This window comes from Microtus ochrogaster, chromosome 10 (genome assembly GCF_000317375.1).
Source record: "Microtus ochrogaster isolate Prairie Vole_2 chromosome 10, MicOch1.0, whole genome shotgun sequence".
In the NCBI taxonomy this organism is placed as follows: domain Eukaryota; kingdom Metazoa; phylum Chordata; class Mammalia; order Rodentia; family Cricetidae; genus Microtus; species Microtus ochrogaster.
The window spans coordinates 35,896,397-35,909,231 of record NC_022016.1 but is presented as its reverse complement, the minus strand read 5'-3'; the positions used below and the strand labels follow the sequence as shown (position 1 = coordinate 35,909,231).

Sequence of the window (12,835 nt, the reverse complement as noted above, 5' to 3'; positions counted from 1 at the left end):
AATTGTCAAAAACAAATTTAATAACTGTATTATTTGATAATTCCGGTCTCCTTGCCAATTAACCGAATTTATTTGTTTGAATTTAACTTCTTTTAAATTATTCCTTCTTCAAAAGGCTAGTTAGTTGCATAATGGGATTTGTAAAACGTGGGATAGAATAGTGAAGTTTTTCTGGTTTCAAGGCTCAATTTCAGAATTCATTGGGAGATGGGTTGTTATTTCATTAGACATTTTATTAATTATTATTGGAAATACTCAGTTGACCAAGAATTTCAAAGCCATGCATCTGAAACTTAAAGATTAACACAAGTTTCATAAGGATACTGGTCAAATATACGTTGTAATTCACTGGGTTGTGATAGATCCTAGGATTAGAGATTTACAAGCTGTGAGGCTCCTAGGCATGACAGAGGCCACCATCAAAGTGATCAGGCTGTGGATGTGCACTTTCCAATGTAGCTAAAAAGACTCTAAAATGCAGCATTTGATTATAATGTTATATAACTTTAAAATCAACAGGAAATTTTAAGGATTTCAATGTCTGAAAGAATGTACACTAACATTATTTTTAGTGCTCTGGATTGAATCCAGGTCCTCTGTGTTCCAGGCAAACGTTCTACCAGCAGTGCCTTTAGTCCCTAGCCCAGTCATATCTATTTTTAAATTAGTACCCTACTAAAATAATATTTGGGTTACATATTATTAAAATTAATTATACCCATTTCTTTTTTGCTTTTGAACATGTGGCTACTGATTCTTTTTGTGCATATATTCTGGGACTCAAACCCAGAAGGCTGAACATACTCATCACTCGCTCTACCACTCAAATACCCTAATAGTTCAGACTACATATGTGACTCACATTACATTTTGAGGGAGTGCTTGTTTAACACTGTGGATAGAGAGCTGTATTTTTTTCAACCTGTGGAATGATTTTCAGAAATCCTTTAAAGATCAAGATATTATTTTATAAAATTCAAAAATTTCAGCTTGATAGCTATGGCCCAGGATGAGAAATACCCTCAGATGTCAGAAAAATGAACCTCCCTCTGTGTAAGCTCAGTGAAAGGCGGCCCTGTTTCTGTTTTCAGACAACATTGTATGCGAGACCTGGAGCACCGTGGCACCAGTGGACCAGTTCATTCTCTCTCTCGATCGTTTCTCCCAGCTCAGGTGGCCAGTTGCAATTCTGTTCCTGTTCCATGAGGAAATCCACACTCTGCCACACCAGCTCCCGATCTGAAGGCTTGAGATGCTCGTGGTAAGAAAGAAGCATCTGCAGAATGGATGACAGGCCATGAGCTGCCCCTGTGTGGACAAAGCAAGCATCATTTATCCATCAAGCGAGGCGAGGTAGTTTGATCCAGTGAAAAGAAAATTGTGAGATTTGTTTTACATTAAAATATTATTTAAAAGCACATATAGTACTATAACAATTGAGTTGCTAAAACCTAAACCAGCAGAAAAGTATAGCTTGCAGTCCAAATCTGGCTCACTCATTACTTTTGTAAATAAAGTTTTATTAGAACATAGCCATTTGCACATTGTTCTCTGCTTCCTTCGCATCATACAGCAGACTTGAATTTGTGACTGAAACCATATGGTCCACAAACCCTAACTAAAACTGTTAAGCTCTTTATAGAAAATTTGATCTTATAAAAATATTCCCAAAATGCTTAAGATCAATTTTATCTTGATATCTTAATAATCCATCAATCTATTTAAAATATAAGTATTAAGCATCTACTATGCACCAGATGCTTTAGATCTTTAGATGGTAAAGATAGATGAGTAAACAAAAGAGAGAAAAAAGCCCTTTCTCTTGGCATGAATTCATTGAAGTCTTCACAATGAATACTTGTGTTTTGGACATTATCTCACCATGGAGACACAAAGATGAATATGAATTTGCCTATACTCTTGAAGAGACCTCTCCTCATTCAGTTCAGAAAGTGAATCATATTTGAAAAAATTTTTAGAATACAGGTGAAGTACTCTATATAGTAGATTGCAGCAGGAGCGTAAGTGAGTCTATGTGGCAACTGAACTGGGCAAGATGGTACCCAGAGATTTTGTTGAACATTATTTCTAGGTACGTCTTTTTGAGTGCTTATAGAGACAATAATAAAAGCTGAACCTGGCATTGGGTAGTGGTGGTGCACACCTTTAATCCCAGCTCTCGGGAAGCAGAGGAAGGCAGATCTCAGTGAGTCCAAGACCAGCCTGGTCTACAAAAACAGTTCCAGGACAGCCAGGGCTGTGACACAGAGAAACCCTACCTTGAAAAAAAAAGTTGAATCTATAAAAATGATTAAAGATTTCCCTTTCTAATGTTTGTAGTCCTCACCCACTCATCAGGCCTGAATGGAACAAAAACACTAAGAAATAATTCTCCAGCTTAGGCATTTGCCTTCTCCCTGGGGACTTAGACTCAGCCTGAATCTTACAATATTGACCTTTTTAGGTCTGGATTTTTCAGCCTTATAATCCTTTAAGCCAGTTCCTTTATTAGTGCTTCATTATTTATACAAATAAACAATATTCATATAAATATTCACATATTATATAACATATACAGCTTAGAATATATATGATGCATATTGTTTAGATTTACATTAAAACATATTATATATGGTAACAATTATTAAAAGGAAGTTTGAGTTTTCAGGAAAGTATTTCCATATTTATCATAAATGTGGTATGTAGTATGTATATCAATGGCCAGAATGTCAATTTATCTTTAAAAAATACTATTAATGAAAGAACTGTAAAAGACACTGCTAGTATGCTGGCAAACTTTCCACTCAGGTACATCTATTCTCTCCAAACTCCCTACCTTAAATAGTTCTTATTTTGCCTGAGTTCTTCTCTGGCCACAGGAATATGCTCAACACATTCAGAATTAACACCCCTGGAGCAGCCAACCAATACAGCAGGAAATGCACAGATACATATCTGAACTTCTCAGACTGGGTAAGACAATTATGAGGCATGTCCTATCTGTCTTCTAAGAGTCTCCAGGGAAAATGAGCCTATTCCAGTTTGAATATGAAATATTTGCCATACAGTAAATGCTTGTGCTCCAGTGAGTGGAGCTATTTTGGGATATTGTAGAACTGTTGGAATATGAAGCTTATCTAGAAGAAGCACATTGCTTAGTATATATCTTTGACGGTCTTCTTCCTTCCCTCTCCCTGATTTTCATCTGCACAAGAGGAGTAACTGCTGCTATATGGTTCTGCTCCCATGATGTTCTTCCCTATTATGGGCCCAGAATGAGTTCAGTCAAGTGACAATAGAATGTACCTTCTGAAATGTCCCCTCCTTTAAGTTGTTACAGCAGGCCTTTTGTCAAAGCAGCTCCAAAGTCTAACACAGAGCCTGTGCTATCTAAAACTGCTCATTATATCACAATGAAATTCTTCCTCTTCCTTGTCTCATTTCTCCACTCCCCTAGCAATGCTTTCTAGGATCACATTTCAAATAAGATTTTTATACTCAAATCCTGTTTCAAGGTCTGATCCTACAAAGACTTAGAAAAGAATGCAAGACTTCTTTGAAAAAGCTCGCACTAATGTTGCTCATTAGCCATTTGGCCATTCATTCAGATAACCTCATTAAATGTAGCCTCGTGGCAAAGGTCCAAGGATCACAGAGCTAAATAAATGAATCCCTAGCCTGAATGTGCATAAAACCTGACAGGGCAGTTGAACAAGTGAGTCACAGATTATAAGAAGTTACAGTGAGGACTCCCTCAACAATGTGGGCATGATACCATGATGTCACCCTATTTGCTTCAGGGGAAAATACCTGAAACATGTTAATGATTCTCAAGATAGGCTTCAACTACCTTTTTCCCTAAGACACAGAATATGTCTCAGTATATCTCATAAGGCTTGCACAAAGTTTGGAAGTCTGAGTATTAGAAGCAGATGAGGGGTATCTGGGAAGTGAAACATTCTAGGTAAAAGGAACATAAACAATAATTAAAAGATAAGAGGTCACTTTGTGACACAACACCACTTAAGTATGTCTTACAAGTCTTGCTCAGGAATGTAAGGACTCAAACTGGGGTGGGGGGACTCATCTTTTGCTTACACGAATTGGACCTCAAAATTAGTCACTGTAGTTCAGTTGCCTGTTATGAATCTGCTATCATTAAAAACTTACTGAATTGATCTTATTCCCCTATTCAAAAACAGTACTTAGAATCAGTGTAATAATTGTTCATCATGTTTCAACAAAGTTAAGATGATATATGCCCATAGTCCCAGTCCCTCAGGAAGCTAATGTAGGGTATTTGTTTGAATCCAATACTTCAAGGGCAGCTTAAGCAATGTATTGAGACTTCTATCTCAAATAAATAAGTGGTTGATAATAAGGTTTTCGGCTTTAGTGAACATAAATATTAAAATATTTATATTACCATCATTCACACTTTGAAAAGGTATTAAATTATATCTAAATTTTTGTTTTCAAATGCTTTAAAGTATTTTTTGCTCATGAATAATGACCGTCTACAGCAGTGGTTCTCAACCTTCCTAATGCTGTGACCCTTTAAGACAGTTCCTCATGTTGTGGTGACCCTCCCCCATAAAATTATTTTCATTGCCACAGCATAACTGTAATTTTGCTACTGTTGTGAATCGTATTATAAATATTTGGTATGCAGGATATTTGATATGCGACCTCTGTGAAAGGGTCAGTAGACCCCCAAAAGGGGTCATGACCTACAGGTTGAGAATCACTGCTCTATAGCAAAACTGAAAGAATTCGTTCTTTATTCAATGTTACCAGTAGAGACTCTCCAGCCTATAGGCATGTGCCACTCACCCAAGTATTCAGTTCCATAGTAAGAATACATCAGGGGGAACGGCTTTCTCTTCTTCAGGGCGTACTGCTTCCCAGAGTCCAAAATTGCCTGGCATATTGATTTAATTTGTGCTGGGGTCAATACCTGAATAAGGAAAGATCAAAAAGTCAAAGTCAAAGCAGGACTTCTATCTCCGGCCCCTCAAACATTAAATCAGAGGGCTTAAAAAGGTTATCATCCTATATGTAAAAATTTAGCCAAACTTCCTTCCTATTTTGCGACTTGTTCTCCTTCTTTTGATTCAAGTTTATCTACCCTCTTCAGAACAGTTAAAATAGACACTTTAGCCGTGATAGGTTGTTATAAAATACAAAGACCACCATATACATGTTCTATCATTAATCCTTGTCATGGGGACAAGAATTTCCTCAGGAAAGAACAAACGCTGATGCTAATGGATTGTGCTTAACAAAGCCACTACTCCTGCCACAGTGTATGCTACATACAGGTCTGTCCCAGACATCAGGCCTTTAATTGGAGGCATTTAGGCTGTGCATATAAAGCCATGTCTCTACATCAAGCCACTGAGTGACAAATTTAGAGCATCCACTTGCGTTCCCGGAATGAAAGCAACGTCCAGTTGTGCCAAGACAAAAATCACTTAATCACTAAAATGATTCCGAATTGAGAAAGGCTGAAATCCAAGGGCTTGTGGTCTTTCACATTTTGCTCAAACTGTGTATAATCAGTTTTAGGATTATGAAGGGAGACTCTGTCAAGCCTCCAAAGCACAAAGGAGCTTGTTAATATTCTCCTCTGGTTTGCACTATGCTCAGTGACCTGTCTCCCCTCAGGGGCCAACTGGATGCTTCCTTTGGTTTGTTTACTCTATTATCGAGCTTCCTGTTATGATGAAACACTTCCCCTCTTGCTGTCTTAGCTCTGTATCTCACTAGACTATCAGTCCCTTAAGAGCATCAGTCTGATTAAGTTTCATTAGTTTGAATCTCTGGTGCCTAACACAAAAATTGAGGTTGGGGGAAGAGGAAACTTTGATAACAGATGACTAAGTTTTAGGGGAAGTATAAAAAACAGAAACCTCCTTCCTTTACCCCTACTCTTGCTTCCTTTCTCTTCCCCTTCTTTTCACAATCATTTCTTAAGCGTGTATTCCATTTCAAACAAGCTTATTGTAGGTGCTGGCGTTAGGACAGTGAACATAATAGATCTTGACTTGCTCTGAGGACACCAAGCTTCCCAAAAAGGCAAACAGTAATAGAAAAGTACTGGTCAGGCTGACCTGGAAAAAGCTATCTACAGTCCAGCCTGATTGACTCTAGGAGCAAGAAAAACATCACTGAATCTAGGCCTCTCTCCTAAAGACCCATAGGGCTCACTTATCTATATCTGTCATTAGACCAACAAATTATTTTTTAAATAAAACAATAATGATCTAAACCATAAATTCCCTGTTTTAATCAATATTAGGAAAATAAAGTACAATCCATTTTCTGGGTTCCACAAATCTAGGACTTACTTAACAAGATGATTACTTAAAGAAGAATCCGTTACTGAGTATGGCACACATCCTGTAATCCAAGCACTTGGGAAGCTAAATCAGGAAAATCTCAAGTTCTAGGTTTGCCTGGCCTATATACTGATACCACATTTCAAAATGTATTCAAGAAAAAAGGGAACTATCTACTCATTAATTTACCAATTATTATTTATTGAGTTTCTATTCTAGTAAGGCCCTCACTTGATCTCATAGGGAGATTCTTGAAAGTATGGGCTACGTTCTGCCCTATAGGGAATTTACTACCTGCTGATGGAGATGAGAGACAACAGTTTGTTGGATTCATGAACCTAGAGATGGAAAGAAACGTGGACGATGAAGTGCTGCTCAGCTTCCCTAAGATTTTACTCTATCCTCAGTTCCACTTGCTCAGAAACATTTACATCATGACTTTTAATTTCAATTTTCCTTTTACTCACTACCTATCTTTGTCTCTTGAGTTTATCTCTCTTTTCTTTCTACCCATAAAATTCCCATCTTCCTATGTACCGCCAGTGTCACATCCACCCAAACTCGGGTCTTTCCTTAGCCTAATGGCATGCATATTTTTCCTAAAAGATTTTTTGACTCAACTTATGTAAGTTGTTGGCCCCAAATTTACTTGCCATATGAAAACACTCTCTTTTCTTTAGTAAGAGCAACTGATTTTATACTGAATCTTACTGTTTAAAGTCTTACATCATTAATCTCAAACCAGCTCCTCCATCGTGGCTCTCTTTCAGAAAATTGCTAAGATGCTTGGAGGGTTTGGATCTAATACAATTCTAATCTGGTTCCATTCACCTTTTATTTTCCTAGGAATATATCTTGCTCCTTGGCTATCCACAGGTCTTATCTGTCCTATATTGATTCTGAGTTCACATGACAGACAATTTCTCTGGCAGAAAATTGTCACTAAATTACTAAATTACTACAGTTTTTCTATTTGTTTTTCATATTCAGAACTGAAAACTGACTCGGCTGCACATGTATTCTTATTCTCCTATTTATTTTGAAGCCAGAAAAAAATCAGCTTGTTCTGTGTATGGTACCCTCCCCCATTCTTTTCATCCTACCATTCAAAATAGGGAAGGAATTCATAAAATAGTCTCTCAAAACCTTGCCTGGTCATGCATCATGTCTGGGCGGTCTCTTCTTATCTCACAGAAACACCGTGAAAAACAAAGTGAACACCGGTGCTTGTTCAGCTGGATAGAGAGTAGTTATGCCCGCAGTTCTTTATCTCTGAGAACAGACAAGACCTACCCTTGAGTTTATTGATCAGCAAATAAATACTGAAAATAGTTCTCCCTAAAAGTCTGTATGTGGGAAGAAAGATTGAGAAAGAACATGCCCCTCCCCCTCCAACAAACAACACAGAAGCAAAGTATTGGGGCATGAGTCTTAGGGGTAAGGGTTGAGTTTGGGTCCCTTTCCAGTCTGCTTTCTCAAACATCTCATTTCCTGCTCGGTCACTCAGGAAGGCGAATTGAGCACGTGCACTCCCTCTGAGGATATGGCCCCTGGGTACACTCAGATAGCGGGAAATGAGAAAGCAGCCTTTCCAGGTGGAAGGGACAGAAAGCTACAGAGGAGCTCCCTGTCCACCGATCAGATTGTTCCTACAAGAAGCTTGATGCCTTCTCCTGTATTCTTAACCCTGAAGGCTTAATGCTGTGTTGATACTTTGGATTAATTGGTGTTTTTTTTCAACCTCCTTGGCTTAGGCTGAATTAAAATAAAGATATCTCAAAAATGCTGAGCAGGTCTGTGGTGGTTTGCTTTAAACAGTTTCATTAGTTAACTGATTCCCTTCACTGACCGTGTAACATATTCTTATTAGGCTGGCCTCTAGTATGAAGAGATGAAAGAGCAATTAAACAAATGGTATGTTTCTTGCTCCTGCCTGAAGGCTGTGGCTGAACCACATCCATACAGAGATGACCTTCATTAAGGAAATGAATAAAATGGAGTAGGCTGCAAGGTGCTTGCCCCACACCACAGACTCTGTACTAGCACACAGCCCCTACGAAAGAGCAATCTTTGCTAGCTGTATTTCTTTGTCTGGGCATCAAATACCATTGGCCCTTCCCCCATTGGCAGTAATTGGATTTTCAGATAGTAGCAGTGAAATCCAAGGTCTATCAGTATACTAAGGCATCCAATGCTATTAAATTTCTCTTCTCAACAATTTGAAATGCATATTCTGAAAGAAATGAAGCTGTCAGCAATGACAGCTGATGGCGACAGCAGGTCAGGTTACGGCAGGATGGACCCATGTGCAGCTGAGACTTCGTAGAAACATGCAGGAGCTATGGGGGAGAAAGACTGTGGAGCTCACCCCAAACTCAGAGTGAAAGGAAGCTAGGGCAGAAACAATTACGTGGAAAGGAACTTAGAGAAAGGTAGCTGGTCCCTATAACTCTTAACTCATGACAGTTTAAGGAAATCCCCTTTTGGGCTTCCTGCCAAGTTTTTATACAGCACACACTCTCATCCATCCTCCCAACTTGAGTTATTTTAGAGAGCCTCAGGCTTGTTGTCTCCCCTCCCCGCAGCAACCCTAACTGGAACAGCATGGATAGAAAGCCAGTGCTTTCTCTATTTACACTGCCATCCTCCACATAAACATATCAACTCTGCTACCTACCAGTATAGATTGAACAATGATGCCTGAATCTAAGATACACAACAGAGACTTCAGTCCTTGGGCAGTATCAAAGCTCACTGTAAACATCTGAAATCTCAGATGCATATTCTCTTCAAATGTGGTCTATGGACCAGAAGTCCTGCCACCATCTAAGAACCTTTAGAAATACAGATTTCCAGCTCTGGTTCAAAATCCACAGAATCAGAAACTGAATTTTCACAAGATCGCCAGGTGGCATGAATTCAGATGAGAGCTTGAGAAGCATAGGCTTCTGCAGTTATTATCTGTGAATTCATCTGGTATTAGATGAAAGCCTGATGATACTGCATATTTAAATTACATAAGCCAGGCTTTCCATATTTTAAAAATACTTTGCAAAAGATTTTATTTTCAATTTTATGTGCATGAGTTTGTGCCTGAATATAAATCTATGATGCACCACATGTACGCAGTGTCCAAAAGGCCAGAATAGGGATGGGATCCCCCTGTGATGGTAGTTCCTGAAAGTTGTAAGCTGCCATATGGGTGCTAGGAATCAAAGCTTGGTTCTCTGGAAGAGTAGACAGTCCTTTTAACTGCTAAGCCATCTCTCCAGCCCCCAGAACCACTCCTCAACTGTAACTACCACATCCTTGGTTTCTTTTCTTTTTTCTTTTTGTTTTTCTTAGAAAGCATTTAATTGGGGGCTTGGTTACAGTTTCAGAGGTTTAGTCCATTGTCATCATGGCAAGGACCTTGGTTTCTATATGAACAAAAGGAAATTGACAAGTTTTTATAAACAGGTATTAAAGATAGTGCTTTAGAAGTCGTTTAGCAACTTAGAAAATCAATCAAATTGATGTTTTGATTTTATTATAGAGGGACAGCAAGAACTTTGTGATAAAGTTTAAAGCCAGGAACCAGAAAATTGAAAGTCAGCATGGAATTCTCCATTTCCTACTTAGACATTTTTGGTTTTGATACACAGTTTCACTATGTAGTCTTAACTGGTCCAAACTCACTATGTAGACCAGGCTAGTCCCAAACTCACAGAGATCTGCCCACCTTTCCCTCTGGAGTACTGCAATTAAAGGTATATGGCCCCATGCTAGGCTCCTACCTACACATTTTTTTGTATCAACCCGTAGAAAGGATACTATAGCCTCCTTTCACCCAACAAACGAGGGTTATTACCAGTAGTTAGGATGTGTACTCCCTCGCTACTGGTACTCAGGAATACAGCAGCTTCAAAGATGTGTCTCTTGTCTCAAGGTATGGTACCAGTAAGATAAATACCAACACATGACATGTCTACATGACAGAAAACAATTCTGCGTTTCCAGGGGTTAACAGGGCAAAGGAGAATAGTATCCTATTCTCCACTGTAGAGTTATTTTTTTTAAAAAATTACCAATCTAAATAATGTCAATTTAAAATGTTACAGAGGTTTTATATAAGAACAATAATCACACATGGTTGGAGTTATACTTCTGCTGTCTCTAGGGCTGTATTCTGCTTGGGGTTCTCTGGGTTACTTAGAAACGCCAGGCCTTTCATGAAATCTCTTTAGTGGGTGGGTATTTACATAGGGCACTGAGAAGACAGAAACTTGGAACAACAATATACACACAAGTCAAGTTGAAGTTATTGATAATAAATGAAGATTCCAAATCTGTTAGGTTTAGGGTGAGGCTAGGGTTCTCCATTTCTAACAATTGCCAGATGATGCTGAGGCTGGTGATGTTGCCTCTGGACCACACCTGAAGTGGCAAAGGATGATGCAAAGACAGAGGCTGGTTACTACACAGGACTTCTCCTGGGAAGTAGTAAGAAGACTAGAATAAAGGAACTATAGGAAGTTTGAAAAAAACAGTCAGAGAAGCAAGAGGGAGTGTCAAGCATCATGTTATACAATCATTAGATTACTCAGAAAGAGGAAGCAACAATGGGACATTGTCTATCAATATGCTGCATGCAGGAAAAACATGTCCAAATTTACAAACCCCAGTGGGAAGCGCTCTCAGCCAATGTGGCCAGGTTTGTTATTTTCTTAATTAGTCTCCAAATGGGGCATGTGTGCTGGTGCAGAATGAGCAAGTTCCATCTGGTTTTCCTGATGCTCCCTGACTATTATTATGCTGGGCAAGGAGGAATGGGAGGCAGGTTGCTGGAGCGATGATTATTCTCCAGCCGTTAAAGGGACTCAGCAGGGAATTTCAGTTGTAAACATTTGGTCCAATACCATTTCACTGTTGTTCCCATTCCTTTCTCATGTCAGGAAACAAGAACCAACAAAACACTGAGAGCCAGAAAATGAAAAAAAACAAAACAGGTTTTACTTCATTTTTGTGGACTGCTGATTTTTAAGACTCATTAGAGATACTGGTCACCCAGTCAGGATCCAGTGACTAGATGATGACTCAGAGCCTGAACCAAAAGCGAATCAAGACGCTTACCACATCTATTTACTCAGGTAATGGTGAGACTCCTACAGAAAAGGCAGTTCTTAATATACGGTAATACATTGCAGTCACTGGGGAAATTTGAAAATTATTGATGCCCTGACCTAAGGCCAAATTAATGCCATCATAGTCCCTGAGGAGAGCATTCCAGCATCTCCATATTTTTTAAGTTCTCCAAATAATTATAAAATTTCAATGTTGAAAGGTATTACCATGAAATCACAAATTACTGCAAAAATGTTTAAAGGCAATATGGAAAAGAAAAAGGGGAGGAGGAAGAAAAGGAAGGTTATATGGAAGATAAACAGCAGGTTGCCTAGGTACAGAAAAACAGACTTTAGTGTATGACAAACACAAGTAGAAGGGAGACAGTGACGTGCACATGAATGGATATGCTGAGTCAGGCTAGAGGCCTTCCAAACACTACCCAAGGTTTCCAAGCCAGCTAGAAGTATACCACTTGTTGGAGGTTAATGACGAAACTGCAGACAGTGAGCTGGATGAGGAATCTGGAAATTTGGCGCTTGAGATCCAATTTTGGCACCATGATCATGGTTAAGTGATGAGAATTCAGTTCCCTCTTTTTTAAAATCAAGGAGTGAAGCTGAAATCTGTTCTTATATATGTGTTTCTCAACTTGTTGGTGACTACTGGGCTTGCATTAGTCAGGATCATCCAGGGGCTCAGGGGGTGTAGTAATTGGAGCTGCGGGGCTGCCTTCCCAGCACCCCGCTGCCTGCACGGCTAGCTTATGCCCCGAAATAATTACACGGACACTGTATTCATTTAATCACTGCTTGGCCATTTCTATCTAGCCTCTTCTAGGCTAACTCTCGCACCTGGACTAGCCCATCTCTAATAATCTGCTGTAGCCCACAAGGTGGCTTACCAGGGAGATTCTAGCCTACATCCATCCTGGGTTGGAGCTTCATTGCGTGTGCCTCAGAGAGCAGAGCTCTCGTCTCTGCCCACAAGAGTGGAGCATCGTGTGTCTCTGAGGCGTCTGCCCCCGAGAGGAGAGCTGTCGAGTCTGACCTCACTTCCTCTTCCTCCCAGCATTCCGTTCTGTTTACTCCTCCCACCTACGTTCTAACCTATCAGGGCAAGCAGCTTCTTTATTTAATTAACCAATGACCTTCCTCCATCAACCCAGTAAAACTATCTGTCATAACTGAGGGAAACTAAGACACTCTCCACGATGAAAAATAGACTGAAGGAATATGGATGAGCACTACAGCAGCTCTCCAGAACATACTATTAAGAATCCTTTAGACTGAGCCGGGCGATGGTGGCGCACGCCTTTAATCTCAGCACTCGGGAGGCAGAGGCAGGCTGATCTCTGTGAGTTCGAGACCAGCCTGGTCTACAGAGCTAGT

General features: G+C 39.5%; 1 protein-coding gene across 1 annotated transcript in view; it reads right to left on the bottom strand.

Moving 5' to 3' along the window:
- The window catches only part of Lancl3 (LanC like 3), a 130,020-nt gene that overhangs the window by 15,502 nt on the left and 101,683 nt on the right, over positions 1–12,835 (bottom strand). Inside the window, exons 2-3 of the mRNA XM_013348338.2 lie at positions 4,834–4,957; positions 1,111–1,308 (exon numbers count right to left, since the gene is read on the bottom strand). Of these exons, the coding sequence (XP_013203792.2) occupies positions 1,111–1,308; positions 4,834–4,957 (322 nt within the window). The remainder of the gene's footprint in view (positions 1–1,110; positions 1,309–4,833; positions 4,958–12,835) is intronic.